We start from the raw sequence: 20,743 nt of genomic DNA, 5'->3' as shown, positions 1-20,743 counted from the left end.
GGGGCACAAGTGGAGCAGAGTGACCAGCAGGAGGCAGCTAGGGTCCTTGAGGTGAGAAACTATTGTGGTCATGACTAGAGCAGCGTTCTACAGGCGAGGAGGTGAGAACAGGTTTGGAATCTTCTTAAGAAGATTTAACAGGATTTTATAGCGTGAGGTCTGTGGGAATAGAGAAGCCAAGATGTCTCCCATCTAAATTTTTTACTGGAGCAACTGAAGGTAGATAGTGGTGCCATTTACTGAGATAAGGAATTCTGGGGGAGAAAAATGTGTGCAGGGTTTGGAGTACAATAAAAAATTCTGGGCCGGGCACAGTGGCTCATGCCTATAATCCTAACACTCTGGGAGGCCGAGGCAGGTGGATCGCTCGAGATCAGGAGTTCAAGACCAGCCTAAGCAAGAGCGAGACTCCGTCTCTACTAAAAATAGAAAGAAATTATCTGGCCAACTAAAAAAGTATATATAGAAAAAAAAATTAGCCGGGTGTGGTGGTGCATGCCTGTAGTCCCAGCTACTCACGAGGTTGAGGCAGTAGGATGGCTTAAGCCCAGGAGTTTGAGGTTGCTGTGAGCTAGGCTGATGCCACGGCACTCACTCTAGCCCAGGCAACCGAGAGAGACTCTGTCTCAAAAAAAAAAAAAAAAAAAAATTCTGATTTAGGCATATTGAGTTTGAGATTCCTATTAGACATTCAAGTAGAGATATCACAGATCACATTATATATTTGTATGTGTTTCGGGGGAAAGATTAGGATTATAAATATTCAATATAGCCATGGCATGTAGGAAGTGGGTATAGAATGAGAAAAGAAGTGAGTTTAGCCTTAAGCACTGGGCTGTGCCAGCATTTAGAAGTCGGGGAGAAGGAAGAGGAGCATGCAGGGGGAACCAGGAAGGGTCAGTTAGTGACATGGGTGAAATACCAGGAGACCGTGGCATGACATCAGGAGAGGAACTGCTTCAGGAAGGAGGGATGCTCCGCTCTGCTGAACGCTGCTGGAAGGTGAATTAGGGGGGAGACAGAGAAGTGGCTGTTGGATTTGACCAGATGAATGTTGGCAGAGACCTTGAAAAAAGCACACTTAATCAAAGGACTAAGAGGGTTGAAGAGTTAGCGGGACATGAAACCCCGGATGCAGCAAGCGTGGGGCTGATGCATTGCTGCAGCCAGAGCAGAGATGGTGGTTGGCAGCTGATGGGGCAGTGTCAGGTGTGGCTCTCGCCTTCTGATGTAGCTGCTGAAACACAACGTCCCTGGTGCCTGATGACTGGGTCGTATTATGATGAATTGGGAGTGGTCATGGGAAGCCCCCAAATCTGTTGGCTAGTTAACAAGAAAAAAAAATCCAAAAAACCCAGATTAAGGTTACCCATATTAAAACAAAAGTTGCTGCATTTGGCAAATAGTGTGAATGGATATGGCTGAGAATCAACACGTCCAGTGGGTACTAGTTGCTGCCCATCCTTTTCAAAATCATGGCCTTTAGGGGTCCCACTGTTTTTTAGTTTTCTTTTAACTTGGGGCAACTGAGTGGTAACGCCAGATTGTAACTTCTTCAGATCTCAGTTGTCCCTTCATTGCCTCCAGATTGAGAACTGTAGGACCTCCTCTTAGTCCATGCTGAATCGTAGCCTGGGTCAAAACTCACTTTAGCTACACCTAAAGGTGCGTCTTTGCCTAACCTTTGCAGCTTTCTATCAGGTCTCTGAATTCTCACTTCTCTTGCTGACATTTCAATCAAGCAGGTCTTGCTTTAAATAATAGCACGGAGTATCTTAACTGTTGGTACTCATCAGAAAATTCAACCATGATTTGATCCCTCTGTAACTTCTCAAAAATTGTCTTTAAGTATCCATCATTTAGGTATCAGTTAACTATCCATCAGTGACTTTGGGGACATTGTTAACTATATATTCTTTTAAGGTTTATAGATTCTATCCTGAGTTAAAAGAGATTGCCAAAGAACATCATACTTGAATTCTCTGTGTAAATATCCTCTGTGAATTAGGCTTTAGTGACAACTTAACTTTTGAAGAGAGCTGATGTAAGAAATGCTAGATTTTAGAAAACTGTTGCACTTTTTCCAAACTAATTGGCAACGTCATACATTTTGCTATCTGATGATTTTTATGTATGATACACACAATAAATTTCCTATAAAATTCATTTTACAGAAAAGCTTTAGGCTTTCCTTTACCAGAGATTGAGAAATATATATTAATAATTCAAAGCAATTGTGTCAACTGTGAAATAATAGCTTGCTGTAGGTTCACAGTAGGTCTGTTTCTTAGTTCTTTTTAATCAACTGTTGTTCCTTTGAAAGACAGTTTCTCTGCCTGAATATTAAAGTTCTGCATAACCTAATAATTTATCAAGCATCAATGGTTCTCCGGTAGTACAGACCCACACACTTTAGCATTGGCACGTAAATGTCATTGTATCACTGCTGGTTGTTGGCTCTAGTGAGGCTACAGCAGAGGGAAGTGTTTTAGCCCTTACTATGGTCTTGCCCTTCCTCTGCAGACTGCCGGTGATTTGCCACATTACGCACCAGATGTGGGTAGTGCCCTTACATTAGCAGACAGACGTGTCTCCACTGAACGTTATGCAGTTCTTTTGGACTTTGGTTTTGGTGGATAGCAACAAAACAAGAAAGAATAGTACACAGATATTTATTGTTATTTTTATGTATTTCTAATATTTTATGTACACTTTATTACAGTAGAACATTTATTTCAATTGTTACGTTGTAAACTATTTAATTTAGAGACAGCCATACCCTCCTTTGCACAAGGGAGAATATTTCAAAGATGAAAGCAGAACCTCTTTAGAGGACATTGGTTACTTAGCAATTGCCTGCCCTTTGAGGGCAGAGATCGCACCTGTCTTTGCTTATGTGGCCCCAGGACGTAGGATTGGACATGGAACTCGGTTGGTGCTTATTTGTTGAATGAGTAAAAGAGTAGATGGATGACGTGTAATTTCTTTTAAAAACCTCAGAATTTCTTCTTGCCCCTGATGGATTAAAAATTTCATATAAAAACATTATACATCATTCTAAATTACAAATTATCCATGTAGTTAATGTATGTCTTGTTAAAATTTATTAATGTATAACAAGATGACCTGATGTTCATTTAAGAAAAAAAATCTTTATGATTCACATTCACGGAAAAAAGAAAAAAAAACAGTGATTACTTAGTAGGCATAATATTTGGTTTATTGTCTGTATTGGTAATAATAATTTCTGTTTTGTTTTCATACAACGAAGTGATGTTTCTGTTATTTATTTTAGTTACATTGGAATTTGTTATATTTATTGCTTTGTTTTCATTTTGATAAGAAAAGTACATGCTTGTGTTATTTATAAAGATGTCTGGGCTTCACATTTAAGTACAGTGGTGAAATCCAGGATTACCCTGGTCATTGCTGAGCAATATTTAAAAAGTGGATCTCACTGAGCATTTAAGTCTTAACTTCTAAGAATAACCCATTTTCACTTCTGGAAACTGGAAAAGATTGGGCAAAAATACAAGCAGAATAAATCTAACTTAAGTACCTGTATTCAGTAGAGCTGAGCTTCCTTGTAAGAATAATCTGGCGCGTATCAATGTACAGCTTGTTTTTCCTCTCACCACCTGGTACTTAGCCTTCTATCAATTAGTATCTTTTAAAGAGGGAAAAGAGTTCTTAACTTCTTATTTTTAGCATTTGATTGCTTATCTTCTCTGTCTTGGTTAAATAAGTTGTGTTAATTTTTTAGATTTCTGCCACTTTATGAGACACCCAGAGCAATGTTTATTAATCCTTAATAACATGTGCATCGGCCGGAGGAATCTTATTAAAATGCAGATCCTGATTCAGTAGGTCTGGGTCTCAACCTGCTTCACCTGCTGCAGGTTCCCAGGTTGGCTGATTGATTTAGAGACAAAGTCTCACTATGTCACCCAGTCATAGCTCACTATGTCCTTGAACTCCTGGTCCCAGCCTCTCAAAGCACTGGGATTATAGGTGTGAGCCACTGTGCCCAGCCTGTTTTCCCTCTTTGAATTTTTTTTTTTTTTGAGAAGTCAAAAATTAAGGGTACCTTATTTAGTGTTTTTGCTTATGAAATACTTTATGAATAAATTAATTTTTTCTTAGCTGAAGAAAATTTCTTAGTTTAGAAAAATAAAGAAGTCAGATGAATGAATGAAGAGAAATGAACTTTATTGGTCTTGGTTGATATAGTGCCATTTACTGATTTTGAGCTGAGTAATCATTTCGATTACTCAGAATTTTCTAAGTATTCTTTGAGAAATAGGAAGTTGAAACAGCTAAGGAAGTCACCATGACCACTAGCTAGCACCAATACTATGTAATAGTATATGCCTTTTCCTACTTACAAAAAACTATAATGTAAACTACAGACTTTGGGTGATACTAATGTGTCGATACAGGTTCACCAGTTATAACAAACGTACTAGTCTGATGGGGGGTGTTGATAAAGGGGGCACTATGCATGTGTAGGAGCAGTATGTCTATGGGAAATCTCTATACTTGCTTCTTAATGTTGCTGTGAACCTCAAACTGATCTAAAAATATAAGGTCTTTAAAGAAAAACACTTGTGCTTTTCATAGATACATTAATTTGAAGACAAGAACACTTTGGGTTTTTATGATATCCTATTACTGTAACAAACCAAATTATTGCCAAATTATTGCCTCTCAAAGTAGTTCAAGAAATTTAGTGTTCTCACTGTTCCTCTCCTGCATTGTACTGGAAGTCCTATCCAGTGCAATAAGGAAAGAAATAAAATATTCATACAAATTGGAAAGGAAGAAATAAAACTGTCTATTAAATAGTTGGTTACTATTTATCCATCTGCTTTGCAACTTCCAAGATAGCATCATATGTTTTCTACTATGGACTCTTTTCCCCTTCCTTTTAAATCCATTGTTTTAGTTGAGTATTGAGAGATAATGGAAATAAATGTATGCTCATTTTACTGTTTAACACTAAGTTGACCTCATTTTCTTTATTGTGTTTGATGTCACTAGCTTTTAATAACAGTACCATTTTTGGATTTGGGTTCACTGTAGCTACACTGGCCTCACATTGTCCAAGTTGAATGATTAGATGTATATTAAATGAGGAAAGACTGTTTGTATTTTGCCTGGTATGAAATTAACTGCATAGTCAGTCCTACATTATGGCAAGTTGTCTTTTCAATAGGTATTAATCTAATAATAAAGCTAGAAAATGGTTCATATTTAAATTCATCAACCAGGTTTGGATTTTATGAATAATAATTTTAAAATGCCACAAATACCATCTTCATTGTGTATCTGTTACATACTGATGCTGACTCTCTGTTGCAGTGGATGCTGAAATAATTCTGTCCTCCTTATGAGAAATATGTTGGGCCAATCTTTTAAGTTCACTTACTGCCTACTTGTGATCTTTCAAAACAGATTTTCCCTATTTTGAACATTCTACTAAGGTAAAGATAAGTTTAGCTAATGAAAATATGAAAGCAAAATGTTTACACTACATTTCTGATTTGATGATTTTAGTACAATTAGTATTTTCTGCTATATCTGTACAATATTAATTTCTGGGATGCCTATATAAATACATTTGTCAATTTACTTACCAAAACTCTACTTTAGCTGCCTTATGGTTTTATTTTCTTAACATTTAGAAAGGGACAAATTCAGAGATCATAAATTTTCTCCATGAGGTTTTTTCATTTCAGTTAACATTTTAAAGTGGATTATATTTGAACTCAAATGCCACACACATTTTTAACACTGCTTCCTTGTCTTCTCTCACTGTTACACTGTGTTTCTCACTGTACTATTCTTTTACATTGCCTCGTGTCTGAGATGAACCTGGTTTTGAAACTTTTTACATTTTATTTCCTGGGCTAATTATCTGAGTGTGTAGGGAATCACATATTGATAGTATATCTCTGTAAATAATACCATGCATAGGCTGATAAAAGTAAATACTTTGCCTAAATGTTTTTAACTACCCATAAAGAGCCAGATAGAAACATGATTTCGGTGTAGAGTTACCAATTTTCTAATACCTTCTTTTATTGAACTTATTAAGATAAGTCTTTTGGCAGGGGCAGTGATGTTGTTTAGGCAATAAAAAACTAGGGGAAAACAAAGAGACTTCAATGACAGAATGATCCTATACATGAAGATCTAATTGAAGATTAAATAGTTATACTGAACAGGGTTCCTGAGAACACAACTTGCTATTTTCTCTCTCTCTAAACGGAGGCAGATTTTCCCACGTCACACTTCACTCCCGCTTTACCGTCCTGGGCCCAGCATCCTCAGAGCTGCTTCTCCTGTCTTACCTGGCTTGTCTTCTGACTGTCACGCTCAGCTCTCTCACAACGTGCCAATGCCACCCACCCCACTGAGATAGAAACAAGGTGTGTTCCTATACCTCACCATCTGGACCCAGCCAACCCTGGTTTCGTACTACTTTTTCCAAAGCACCCTCTACTGTAGCCAAAAAAGAAAAATAAACAAACAAACAAAAAAACAAACCCTCTCCCCTTCCCAATGTCTGTCTCTTTGCCTGAAGAACTTTTACTTTTAAGAACTTTTAAGAACATTTAAGACCCACCTTGAAATGTCAGCTCATCTGGGACCTTTTCCTGATTCTCCCAGGTGGAGTTTTGTGTCCTCCTGCAGCTTCCCCTAGCACTGTTGGAAAGACAACGTCGTTCATGCCTCCCACTGGAGGGTGGGCTTCTCTAGGTTTGGGGTTGTGGTTACAGGACCCAGCTTGCATTCGTGGTCATGGTGGGCTCTCAATACATTGCTCATGGGTTGTGAATGGATAGTGAGTAGAGAGAAACAGTCATCAAATAAGTAAATGCATGTGTTTAAAGTAAGAACCAGGCCAGTGCTGCAAATTACTGTTCAGATTCTATATGCTGTTCTTGTCTTTATTTATTACACTATCATGCTCATTTTTTCTTAGAAAAAATATTGCTGTCTGATGTTGGATAAGTGCTAGCTTTAACACATAAGAAAGGAACTATTTAAGAGTGATGGTGCTGAACCTTAGAAACCACTAAAAGGGAAGATGTAGGCCTCCTTCATGGTCATTCAGCAAAAAGAGCTTAAGCTTTAGGTAGCAATTCTAGAAAAAAAGAATGGATTCACTGAATATAAAAAATGAAATTGCAGATAAAAAACAAAAGATATGTGATTCAGTTTTATTATTTTAGCTGAAAAATTCTGCCAGTGCATAGAAACATACAGGTTTTCAGGAAGTTTGATTGTGGAGTAGAGATGGCCACAGAATCTCAGACATTGTCAAATTAAAAAGGAAAACATTGTTTTGATTATTTAAAAATTTGGGGATTCAAATAATAAATGATGATGATGATGATGATGATGATGATGATGATGAAAGCTTGTTTATGAGATATTTTACTCTTCCAAAGTCTGGGAAGGATTTTCAAATGTGTTATCCCCCTAAAAATATTAGACAATGCCAGAAACAAAGTCATAAGTCAAAAGGATTGCTTTCGAATTTAGGTATGTGATCTATCTTCTCCTAATTTATTTTTTAAATTAACAAAACTCTGGAATATTTATGAAGTACTGCTGCTTATAAATGACTTCATAAATTAGAAACTTGGAAATAAAATATATATATAAAGTTATTTCATATGTTTAAAAACGAGATGATGTTTATTTTTTAATTTTTTTATTTTTCTTATCAACTATCAAGCAAAAGGTAATGTTTAAATATTAGATTTCTAGTCATTGTGAGACTTTTTCTTAACCAAGTGTTTATTAATATTCATAGCATTTATGCAACGTGAAGATTCTGAAAGCACTTTGTATTTGAGAACACATCTGTTTCGGATCTATGGAGTCTGTCACTGCTGAATTTTTTTGTTTATTTTGCTTTGTTTTTGTTGTGTCTTTGAAGTGACTCTTAGTTTGTTGCCCACTAAGCCTAATAAACTTATGATAAATGTTCTGCTTGTTGTATCACTTGTAGGTACTATGGTCTTTGGAATCAGGTCACTGGATTTCTGAGGAGCCATTTGAACTTTCTACCTACTTCCCTGCAGCTGCTGTAAGTCAGATATTTTTTTATGATAGTAAATGAAATTTAGTATTTAGTATTCTCGAAATTACTATAAGCATAGGGATAAACTCGTTTTTCTCAAGTCAAGAGCATAACTAAAAAGACATTCACAGGACTTAATACCTTTTATCTATTTGTGAGAACAAATGTGAGAACATGAGAACATTATGCAAAATGTGGCAAGGAATGCAGTCCCAAGAAATTTTTATTATGAAAGACCTCAGAATTGAGAAAAACAAAAATGAAAAATGACTAGATTCTTGGGGCAGTAGTATCATATATGTTGCTTAATGCTTGTGTTGTTAATAGAGATAGAATTGATAGGTATAAAAATTGTGGCTTGCTAGCATTGTCATGTCTTTATAGTTTGATGTTTTTCCTAAACTCCACTTCAACTTTACTGACTTTTAAGTATTTCAAAATGCTGAATGTAAAATTTCCAGATTCTAACTTTTTAAAGATTGAGTAATAATTAAGTGAGTAATTTAAGGTTTAGTTGAAAGCAAGATTGTGCAGAAATTGGCTTTCATTTTCAGAAATGTTAACTGGTTTGTGACAGTTTATTCTTTCAAAGGATTAATATCTGAAAGATAAATGGTGGTTTTTATCTGTAACCAGTCTTGTTGTTATTTAGTTGTTTGAGTGGGCCATATGACTATAACATAACAAGAAGTTGAACTCTGCTCTCTTACCACTGTAGTTATCTAGGTTGTTGGATTGTTTTTGTTTTCATTTTTAAGATTACTGTTTTGATTTCCTTTCAACTTTATAAATGTTTTTTTAAGGAGAGAAAAAGTTCTGCTCAGTAAGACTGTTAGAATTACTGTGTAAGGAATTGAAGTGGAAAGTAAAAACACAAATTCCCCTATTCTCTGTCATAAAAGATTATATATAACTTCGAATAACATGACGTTTGCTTTTGAAATTCATTTTACCTGCCTATATGAGGAATTGATATAAGTTAAGTATGTTGTTGCCAAATTTTTTTATATTATCATTTCCTTACCTTAGTATCTGTCATTGTGGTCATTGAGATACCATGGAAACTCACTGCCTTTTGATGCTGTGAAATTTTCTTATTCTCAGATGTTTTTTAAGTTGATATAAAGCCATGATACCTCTGTTGAATTTATAAAGCCTTCTTAAATGTAAACTAGAAATAGTTCTAAGAGAGAGAGGTTCTTTACTCAGTTAAATAAGTTGTTGCAAAAGTGCACCATGGTGGAAATAAAACAAAGTGCCTCGACTTCTCCAGAGTCCATAATTGACTCAAAACATGTAGCAACAGGTAAGTGTTCTAAAACTATGTTTGGGCATGTGGGGGCAATGCGGGGTAAAATAAATTAGATGTAAAAAATAGAGTAAAGAAAAAACAATGGTAGAACAGTAGAAGGTGAAGACAGACATGTAGTAAAAGCTGATTGCAGATTTGACTCTAAACTTCCTAGCACATGCCTCAAAAAGGAACACATGATAAATTGCTTCTAAATTGTAAAGCATTACACAAATTTTCATTGATATTAATTGTACTATGAAAACTTCAAAAGAAGTTGAAACTCTAGGAGTTTAAGGTTTTTCAATCCTGATCATAAAGCTGTGTTCTCAAAATTTTTTGTAAACATTTGAACATACTACGAACATCAGATTTTGTTTCTGCACTCCAAAAGGCTGTTGCTTTTCCTTTTCAGTTTGCTGATGGACATTAAAAAAAACTTACTAGTGCAAAATATTTTTTTCCTTAAATAAATGTAAGGGTGAATCTTGAGAAGTATAGCTCTGAAAATGTCTTAAATCAAAGGTTCTTCTCACCACAAATTAAATTGCAGCCTAGTTCTCTAAAAATATATCTTACTAGAAGAGAAAATAGACCCCTGTTTTAGAATAGTGAGAAGATAGTCTCTTTGTCATGGAATTAAATGTATAAGTTTCTTCATTATTAAAAATCAAACTTCCTTGTCATGAAGCACAGTTATTTCAGAACCAAATTACAAAATTGTAAATATTATCACAAAAGTTAAACATAGTCATTTCACCTAATAAGTTATATTTAATTACTAAAAATACCTTCATATTTAACAGCTGAGCAGAAAAATAGTACAATCTTTACATAAACTAAAATGGCACATATTTTTATAGATAATTTCAGAGATCCTGGAAGTTTCCACCATATAAACTTGAACTATGTATTTGAGCATTAACTTAAAACTAAGCTGTCAACATATATGTAAATATGCTGTTTTCAAAAAGAAAATTTAAAGCCCCTAAGAGGAGTAAAAATGCACTAACTGTTTTTCCAAATATTAAACTGCTAATAACCACTTCTCAGAAGATCCCTGACTATATGAAATATATCATGGCTTAGAGAATTTCTTTTTTTAACTGTGATGGTGATGCTGAATTCAGGACATATGGATATTTACACGATCTATAAACAGTGCTTAAAGGAATGCAGTTCCAAGATTATCTGTGCTATATAACATAAGTGTTCTGTTTTCCAGTTATTTACTGATAAACTCGCACATAACATTCTTGGTTGTGACAGCAGCGTCTGTAAATTGTCAGTCTGATTCTCAGGCTTGGATTCATCCTTGCATAGGTGTTCCACCAGATCACAACACCAGGTGTTTTGGGTTTCGCTTTGGTTCGTTATGTGATGCAGGTTTAGGTGATGGAGCTTACAGGGCTCTGATCTGGAGCAAGTGGGTCCCATCAGCACTCAAGAGCACGCCCTCTGCGGTGGAGGAGGAACAGTGTGCAGCCGTGTCTTTCAGTGCTTTGGGATTAAGTCTTTGAACACAGTGTGATACCATCTCCGTCAGGTGCACACGGGCATCAGAAATCTGCTGGTCGGATCATCATGGTTGTGGCCTTGAGCGAGTAGCCTGACCCTTTCCAGTAGTACCACTTAATACCGTTGAACTTATTTGTGTTCTGCCTTTGTGGGTAGTACATTCCGTTCAGGTTGGAAGGGCCACATGCATCAAACCACCAGCCTGTAAAAGTGAAACAGAAGCAATTAGGAACTAGGTAATGCCAACTCTCTCACCATGAAGGTAGAAGTACTCAGCCTAGCTAGTAATCACATTCCGTGCATTTAAAATAGGCATATGCATGTTTACAACAGTGAATTCATAGTTCTACTATGGCAAATGTTTTTATAAGCTTTATTACTCCTTTTCTCTTGTGCTTCGTGGAAAGGCCCAGCATCCGTAGGCAGGGATCCTCCGCAGTCCTGATTTGGTGAGCACGCAGCACTTACGTACTTACAGCATGGAGGGTAAACATCTGAGTAACTGTCCATGACTCTCTTTGGGCCGGGATTACTTTTCAGTCCAGCAACATGGTGGGCTGGACTCATGCAGGCTCCCTTCCCTCTACTATAAAAAGGTTTTTTGGTTGAAGTAGGACTCAAAATGTTAGGTAGTCAGTGGAGCTAAAGAGAAAAGAAATCCCAAAGTTCCAGAGATAAAAGGGGAATTTACAGCTAAAATGATGTGCTCACTAAGCTAGAGGTAGGGACAGGAGGGGTGCCCAGCACAGCCGGGTGTGGGAGTGGACCTCATCTACACCTTGATCCCTGGGCTTGGCTAAAAAACAGGAGCGTGCCAGGTGCCACGGATTTTGAGAGAAAGGAATACAGTAGTCCTCCCTTATCTGCAGTTTCAGATACCTGCAGCCAACTGTGGTCCAAAAATATTACACAGAAAATTCCAGAAATAAACAATTAATAAATTTTACATTGCATGCCATTCTGAGTAGCGTGATGAAATCTCCCACCACCCACTCCATCCTGCCCAGGATGTGAATCATCCCTTTGTCCGGCATACCCAGCTGTCTGTGCCACCCTCCATGAGTCATGTGGTAGCTTCTTGGTTATTCAATTGGCTGTCGCAATCTTGCAGTGTTTGTGTTCGGTCACCCTAATTTGACTTAATGATGGCCCCACAGCGCAAGAGAAGTGATGCTGATTCTGATATGCCAAAGAAAAGCTGCAAAGTGCTTCCTTAAAGCAGAAAGGTGAAAGTTCTAGACTTAATAAGTAAAAAAAAAAAAATTATGCTGAGGGTGCTAAAATCTACGTAAGAATGACTCTTCTGTCTGTGAAATTGTGAACAGTATATTGTTATAATTGTTCAGTTTTATTCTTAGTTATTGTTAATCTCTTACTGTGCCTAATTTATAAATTAAACTTTATCATAGGTATGTATAGAAAAAAACATAGTCTATATAAGGTTCAATATTATTAGCAATTTCAGGCATTCACTGGGGGTCTTGGAATGTATCCCCCAGAGATAAAGAGAGACCACTGTAACCTTGATTTACATGTATAAATCTGAATAAATCTCAAAAACACTGTGTTAAAGGGACACATACAGTATGATACCACTTATATTAAATGTTAAAATAAAGTGAATGAAACTTGACTCCAGCCTACCCAAGCGATAGGTAGGGAATGGCATTGGTAGGGCTGCTTTAGCCTTACTTGTAATGCTTTATTTCTTAAATAAAAAATCTAATGCAAAAGAATTTATATACGTGATGTTTACACGTTGGTTTATGAGCACCAGTTATTTCATCCAGGTGCCTAAATTCTGTTACTGGCAGTAACAGTTGATGAGTTGATTCAGATTAATGTAGGTTTGATAAGAAGTTTGTGTGAATTATCAGAATCCTTCACATATTCAGGAATATTACAGATTCATAGGTCAGTTCCTTCTGGAGCTTGCTGTCCTTAACTGTAGAACTTGCTGTCCATGCACAATCTAGCTGCTCCCTGGGCGGGTTCATTCCCGGTCCACACGCTGGCTGGAGTCTGACCTCCTCACAGTCAAGACCACACTACTTTCTCTCTTGGCTGCTTTTCTCCTCCCCAGTCTCTTTTCCAGTTCCATTCTCAGCCCCTCAATCTTGATTTGAGCAAATAAATATATTGTTTCCTTGGTTATTAATGCAGTTCTCCTGCTCTCTTGAGTAGCTCACCACACACTGGTGGTCTGAAAACCACCGCCCTCTCACAGAGAGAGCTGCGTCCCAAGTGTGGGGATGGCAGGCGGGAAACAGCAGTAGGTGTATGTGGTCTCTCCACCAGCCCCTTCCCCTTTTCCAGCTTTGAAAAGGATTATTGTGGTAGGATAAGGGAGACAGCAGCTTTTTGGAAGGCCAATATAATCACTTTCACTTGATGACATCATTATGGCTAAAAAAGAAGACCTGTGTTACCAAATCATAATTCTGTTATCTAAGGAACCAGAGGATTGATGTTTTAAATGGGGCCTAATTCTTTCAGTATTAAAGACATGAAACTTAAAAACATGAAAATTACTTCATTTTACTTTATTTTCATAAATAAGCCCTCCTTTTGACTGTAAATGGTGGTTCTTATAGTGTAAATACACTATAACTTGGATCTTCTCCTTGTTTTATGCAGTAACTTGTGTTTATAAAATATATTGACCATAGTCTTACCTTTGGTTTTCCTGGATGCGTAATGCGTTGATTTTATACAGTTTATGTTCTCTACAAAGTAAACCTTGCCAATTTTCTTGTTTACCTTTTCATTCAGTTTGTGCTATTGGCAGAGTTTTTGTTGCTGTCTCAAACCTATCTTGTGTTTTCAAGAACTAACTTGACAGCATTTGTCAGACTTTTTTCTTGTCTCAGTCGCTACTAACTGGTTCTCATTAGCCAATTTCTAAACTTTTAAAAATGGGAAGAATAACTTTTCCAACAGTTGGTTCCTATGACTGAACTCTTACATGTTTCTGAATACCAGTCTAGCTATATTAAGTCACTGCTACAACAGTCTTGCATATGGTTTTTATTATTTTTAAAGCAAGCTGATACTAAAGGTAGAAAACATGAAAGGCCTTAATTTAAAGGAGACAGTCATTCATTTTAATTTGATGTGCCAAAAAAGCAGGCTGGTTAGTTAGTTTCTTAGTGTTTGTAAGTGTTTGCTATATATTAATGAGATCTTTAAAAAAAAAAAAGACAACTAAAAATTTCCTACATGAGAATTAAATTATCAATTGGAAACATTTCTATAGGAATGAATCTAGATCATTATTTTGGTTGTCATTTTGAATTTTTAACTTTTTTAGTGAAGCAAAAGAAATTAAACCATCTCTCTGACATCTAATTCTGATCAGGCCTGCACTTGAGAGCTTGCTGAATCTCAGATGTCCCCGTCCTTGCCAGTGGTAGGTCGTGAGGAGACACAGTTGGCCTGCTGACAGTTCTAGCTCCAGATCACATTCTCACTGAAAACTTAACAGTCTACAAAAGTGAAAAACAAATTGACCTATATCAAGCTAGTACGCCTATTTATGAAGTTTTGGACATTGTTACCAATCACAGTTTGAAGTCCAGATTGCCAGCATTTCACCCTATGAAACTGTCCCTTGCCAATACAAATAGGAAGAGAGAAAGTCATCCCTACCTCCTGTTAGCATTTGTGAACATTTGCAAATGCATTTGTCGTTGTCGGCATCCTTTGTGCTAAAATCATTTCCTGGTTGGCTTATGCTGCTTATTTTGCCGGCTGTCCCTGTAAGTCCTTTAAGGTGAATCCTGTAAGCATGCAAAGGAAAAAAAAATGTAATTGGCTTGGGTTGTTGATTTACCGTAGTGGAAAATTTTTTGTAATGAAGAATTCCATTCTACAGAAGCGTGTTCTGTCCTGGTTAGTGTACAAATGCATACTCTGAACAAAATATTTTTCACTGATATAAACAGGAACCAACTTATCATCAAATCCTTTAGAAAAGAAGGATGTTTTCATGAAACCTTCAACACATATCACTTGCACAAGCATCAGCAGAGACCGTACGGCCCTGTAATTTATTTTCCTGCTGCTTTCAGATAAACAGAAGAGAGGGAAATGCAACATGAGGGGACCGCTTCCCAGGTCTGCAGCCATCATCCATTTTGAAACGAGAGTCCTGAGTTGACTGGACAACCTCAAAAATCATCATTTTCACTATGGGGTGGGGAGGGGATGATGGAGAAGGCAGCAAACAACAAGGAATGATCATTGAGTCTGGGGTAGAAGTCTACAAAATGGTGTAGAAAATAAATCCTTACGGCTGCTTTGCCTCGTGTCTATATAGGTAGTGTAATAAGCCTGTTAGACATTCAGAAAGGAACAAACATCATACTAAGTTTGACACTAAATAACAGCCCATACATTTAAAGTAAACATGCTCCTTGACTTATGATGCAGTTATGTCCTGATAAAACCATTGTCAGTTGAAAATATTGTAAGCTGAAAATGCACTTAATACACCTGACCTACCAAACTTCATAACATAGTGCAGCCGATCTTAAACCTGCTCAGAACACTCATCAGCCCACAGCTGGGCAGAACCACTGACGACACAGTGCGCCGTAGGGTATCTGTTATTGCCCCCGTGGTCGTGTGGCCAACTGGGAGCCTCAGGTTGCTGGTGCTGCCCAGCATCATGAGAAAGTATCATACAACATATGGCTGGCCTAGGAAAAGATCAAAATTTAAAATTCAAAGTATGCCTTTTATTGAATACGTATCCCTTTTGCACCATCATGAAGTTGAAGAATCCTAAGTCAAACCATAGTAAGTTGGGGGCCTTCTGTGTTGAAAAAAATACACTTACATCAGTGATTAAACATCACTGATTTGTGTGCCAGTGAGGAGAATACAGGGGAGGAGAGAAGAAAATATGTTTTGTTTTGGCTTTGTATTTCTCATAACTTTGCTGAAGAGTCACTGATGCAAAAAAGCCCCTTGGCAGATGGTTCAGGACATATCAGAACAGGCATTCGCGTAACGGGGTGTGCCCTGGCACCGTGTTGGCTCACGGTGTCTGACCCTTGGGGCTGGGCGCGTCAAGTCCCCACATCCTGATGGAGATACAGGCACATGAAGACCCAGGGGAGGCTCCTACAAAGAAAAATCCTGCAGTGGCAGCAGGAGAATTGTACTTTAAGCCCCCAAATGATGCTCCTCTTTGAAAACCTGCTGACATTTGCCAACTACTACCTTGGAAGTGCTACAATTTCCAAGAATTCATGTGGGCACAGAGTGCAAAGAAGAGAGGAAAGGTTTACTCAGTTCTGTCTGCTGACCAGGCTGGGCCAGGCACTTACATAGGCGTGTGCATTGGGTGCTCATAACACCCCCAGAGACGGGCAGCATCCCTGTCATCACATGGGAAGTCATCAAGGTGCAGAGCTGTGAACTTGTCCAAGGTCAGACCTTGTTAAGCTGTGGAGCGACTCCTGTGCTGCGTTTCCACCCTTGCGCACTCCGTCAGGGGCGTTTGCTCATTGAGGAAGCAGTCGTGAAGCTCTGGGGTGAGGCCGTGTGAAAGGGAAGTTCCCTAAGTGTGGGTGCTAAGTTACTTTGATGTTAATGACTTACATTAAAAAAATTTTTTAATATAGTAGTAGCCCTGGAAATTTCATCATAAGGCATTGACTGGACATCTGAAGCTCAGTGTTTTCTTAAATGTTTCAAAAGTGAGACTGGCCCTAGCTCAGTCTCTAAATACCTGCTGCAAAATGTTAATACAGTAAGTTTTCACCATGGTTGGGATCCTGAAACACTCTCCTCCTTCTCAGCCTCCTCATCAGCCCTGGATGGGGTCAAGATGAGCCACCAAGCCTGCCTGTCCTCCTGGTCACTCTCCTGCCTCCTTGCACCAGAGCAGTTCTCAAAGCAGAATAAGGGAGAATAGTATTTAGTACGAGTCTCCATTTGTAAAGGTTGTCTGATCTTAGATCCTTCTGTGGCCCACTGGTTTAAAGTGCTTTCTTTAAAACTTGATTGTTAAGAATAGCCATGTCCTTGGAATTGCTTTACATTGGTACAAGCTGATTTTATATAACAGTGGAGTAAAGAGGTAAGGCCAACATTTAACAATTACATCTCAGTGTTTATAAAAAACTGCTAGAATGTGTATGAGAAAGAATCAAATTCTATCAATGCATTTATCTACTTCTTATAACACGTAGTTTTCAGTTTGACAACATTTGGGGAACATTTCTTGAGAGAGAAGTCTTCGCCACTGCAAGAACACGTTTAGTCCCCTCGAAGTTCTCCTATCACATTGGCATCATGTTTTATTAGGATAATAATTTTTAATGTAATATGCATTTTATATTGCCAAGTAAATTAAACTAAGCTTTAAACCAGTGTTTGTTTTTTAAATGGCATATCCAAAAATTGATTGCATTTCTAAAAGAAATATCAGTTAAGAACCATCTCGGTTTAGAATATTTTTATAATGTCAGCATACAAGGGTAATGACCCATTTTGTAAAATCTTCTTATACAAACAGTATAATCCTTAATTTTTGTGTTTCTTTTTTTTTTTTAATTCCTCTGTTGTGGATCCCTAACTGTTGCCAGTTGAAAAAATATTTAACTTGGAGGTAAAACAATGACCGACCACTTGTGTCTCAGAATTCATTGAAGTTTTGATCTCTTTGGAGTCAAGTTGGAACTGCTGCGAGGCCCAAACACCTATCTTTTCATTCATCTCAGTTGTTGCTTCTCCAAGGGAGCTCCGTTCTTTCTACAATGAGAACTGACGGAATATGCTTCACTGACTTTCTAAAAGTCACGTCAACGTTTATCTGTTTTGCAAACATGCTCCTGAATTTCCATCCACCGTAAAGCAGGACACACTGGGCACAGTGTGGTTTTCCAAGGGTTGATCAGGCAGCTTGACTCTCAGCCCCTTCTCTGAGTCACCCATTATGACCCTCCCCTGTGGACCCTGCTCAGGGACTTTAAAATCATATTTACTTTGCAAACTGTTCAGGTCTTGGGATTTCTGTTGAACAGAGGGTCAGAGTTGGGCATTCGTTCAGACGAGACTCCAGGCCTGCTGATGACTATTTTCTGCAATGTTCCTATTGAACTTCCTTTGCTAATTTCTGACCGCAGAGTAGGTATTTCATAACGTGCACTCCAGGATCACCAGACACCACTAGTCTGTGCTCGTTAGACTCCCAGAGCAATGTTGGTGACTTATCCATTTTTAGACCAATTCCTTTGGTGCAGCCCAGCACACCGTCTCACTTTTCTCTCCCCTCACCATGGCACGTGCATTTCAGAGCACCTCCATGTGCACTATGTACTAGCATAATGGCATGTGGCTTTACCATGCTTGTCTTACACAGTAGATTGTCCAGTGCCTCTGCTGCTCTGTCTCTATTCTGATGGCATTTTAGAGCCAGAGAGTAAATTCCTGGTCAAGGTTGCCCATGCTGTTATTCAAGATTATTGCCATGGAATGGGTAGAGACAAGGCAGATACTAAGAGAGTGCTGTGAATCGGATGTGCTTACAATAAAAGAGAGTTGACGAACCATCCACCTAATCCTGCCATTTAAAAACTTGACAACTAGTCCTGACTTTGGAAGTGAACACAACTAAATGAGCTTCAACTTAAGAAAGATTAGTTTTTAAAACCTTTTGGAAGAAAACAATATAGTCACGAGTACCCATCTGTTGTGTTATTCACATGACACATTATAACAGGGGCATTTAACATTAATTTATTCTCCAAATAGTTATGAATGGCCATTATCTGCTAGGCTTTCAAGGTACACAGCAAACACAACAGACAGCTTACTGTCCTCATGCAATTTCCTTTATATTGTTGTAACCAAAGTTAGAATGTTAAAACCAGAGAAACATAAAGACAATAATAACTCTAAGAAACAAGATGTTTTTCCATTCAAGACAGTCTAAGAGTAGTTTAGATCTTGCTTAAACCAATGTGGTTCTCACTTTCTGGAAAAATCATCCAGGAAATCCTTTGATTTGTTTCAATTACAATAATTTACTTACCTATAATTGAGCTCTTCACTTGAGAGATAGAAATGTTCATACAGTGAGTAAGCCTCATTCCCTTCCCAGTCTTTAAGGTGTATTTTAAGCACATAGCGTTGCTGATTGGTCAGCTGTGAAACAAACTCATTTCCCAGCCAGTATTCTCCTGAAGGGTTACCAAATCCCTGGAATCCAAGTTGTAAAATTCAGTTATTTCATTTATTTTCTTTACGTATTTGAAATCAATAGTCCATCAATTTAACATAGAATAACTATCAGATAACAGAAATTACATCTGATACTGTGAAAATTCGAGGTCTTTCATATAGGAAAATAGATCTTAGAGAGGTCAGTTTTAAGAAACTAAGTTTTCCTAGAAGAAAATTGGCGTTAGAATAATTAGAACTATTTGGGGAACCACCTGTAGAAATATAAGTATGGACAGCTAAATTTATAAAAGTGTGAAACAGCTGGCTTACAAAAAAATGCGAGCCTGCCTTTAAAAATAGGCCGAGCATTCGCATGCCTTTATTTTGAGATATAGTTTACATGACACCAACCATTCTTTAACGTGGAGACTAAAACACCAGTTTGAAGAACCCTTTAGTAAAAAAACTAAGTCAAACGTTATTGGTTAGTTTTGGATTTGTGATTAAGGTTCTGCAGATCTTGAAAGTTAGTTTTCACGAGGGAAAAGACTTCTTTTCACATGGTTTAAAGAATATTCATACCGTTTTATATTCTTTCCAAGTCCTCTGAAAATCAACACTGCCATCTTCACGTCGCTGAATAACTGTCCATCCGCCTCCGCCGGTTTCCATGTCACAGTAAGCCTGCCAGGGGGAATGCGGAACGTGGGTGAGGGAGGCCGTCAGCTTGAGTAACAGAAACAAGGCCAACGTGGACACCTAGTGTAGGACTCATGCTGATAGGGTTCTCTGGGATAAGACACAGAGTGAATCTTTGTGGTCTTCTAAGAAACAGATGGTTTTAAATACATTGAAAACGGTGGATTTGAAATGATGATGAAAATAAGCAGTAATATAATATGAAGTGTTGATAAAAATATGACTTGTCATCTCCGTTCCAGACTAAAGACCCTACCCCCAGAGCTGACCCAGAGATCACTGTTTTTTAGAGGTTCATTGTGGATGGGACATCTTGGCAGACAGGTCCCAAACCCCACCTCTCCAGCCTGTAGAAAACCGTCGACTCGTGTTCACAGCCTTAAAAACCCTTCACTAATTGCCAGCCCTGTCAGCTCTCCAGAGAGTGATGTAAAGGAGATACTCCTTCATTGTAGAGTTTCAAGACCCCTATTGCATTCTCATGCTGTGGAGCTGTTAGGTTGCATGTGTGATAAAAATCAGGTTTCTCAGCTCATCCCTGAGTGCAAGGGCCTTGGCTCCGGCGTACCATGCGAGGTACATGCCCCAAGCTTGGCCTGGCAGCTCTGCCTCACAGGTCAGGACTCCAAGCTCCTCTGCTCCTTTGCTCACTGCCCATGGCATTTCTCTTCCCAACTCTTTATTTCTACACTTAAACAGGCTCAGTGGGTTTCAACTTTGTCCAGAACACAGAATTCTTTCTTGGGCTAAGAGCATGCATGCTCAATTTCAACTCAGCTGGAGTTCTATTATGAAATTTAAAACCCTTGAAAATAAGATTACATAAATAGTTTTAAATAATGAGATTATAGTAGAACGAAAGAGTTTTCCAGAAAGGAAGATAATTTCCCTACAGCATACAAGGTAGGAAATATTAAAATTAAGGTTCAAAACCAGTTATAAATATTCCTCCTTTGTTGTTCTCC

At 37.9% G+C, this 20,743-nt stretch overlaps 2 protein-coding genes across 5 annotated transcripts in view; one reads left to right on the top strand and one right to left on the bottom strand.

The window, feature by feature from the left end:
* MCPH1 (microcephalin 1) overlaps positions 1 to 20,743 on the top strand; it is a 174,496-nt gene that overhangs the window by 63,176 nt on the left and 90,577 nt on the right. For 2 of the 3 annotated variants that reach the window (XM_045535645.1, XM_045535643.1), the window contains one exon: positions 8,024 to 8,101. In XM_045535645.1, coding sequence (XP_045391601.1) covers positions 8,024 to 8,101 — 78 coding nt within the window. Of the gene's footprint in view, positions 1 to 8,023; positions 8,102 to 14,974; positions 15,152 to 20,743 lie in introns of those variants that run through there. The other variant, XM_045535644.1, reaches the window with a different exon arrangement.
* Positions 10,561 to 20,743, bottom strand: part of ANGPT2 (angiopoietin 2) — a 49,432-nt gene continuing 39,249 nt past the window's right edge. For both annotated transcript variants that reach the window (XM_045535646.1, XM_045535647.1), the window contains exons 6-9: positions 19,662 to 19,763; positions 18,949 to 19,115; positions 14,553 to 14,683; positions 10,561 to 11,106 (exon numbers count right to left, since the gene is read on the bottom strand). In XM_045535646.1, coding sequence (XP_045391602.1) covers positions 10,946 to 11,106; positions 14,553 to 14,683; positions 18,949 to 19,115; positions 19,662 to 19,763 — 561 coding nt within the window. In that variant the 3' untranslated portion in view covers positions 10,561 to 10,945. The remainder of the gene's footprint in view (positions 11,107 to 14,552; positions 14,684 to 18,948; positions 19,116 to 19,661; positions 19,764 to 20,743) is intronic.

Source organism: Lemur catta, chromosome 22 (assembly GCF_020740605.2).
Source record: "Lemur catta isolate mLemCat1 chromosome 22, mLemCat1.pri, whole genome shotgun sequence".
NCBI classification, from domain to species: Eukaryota; Metazoa; Chordata; class Mammalia; order Primates; family Lemuridae; genus Lemur; species Lemur catta.
Note: the sequence above shows the minus strand (reverse complement) of the source record. Positions and strands in the feature narration are given on the sequence as shown.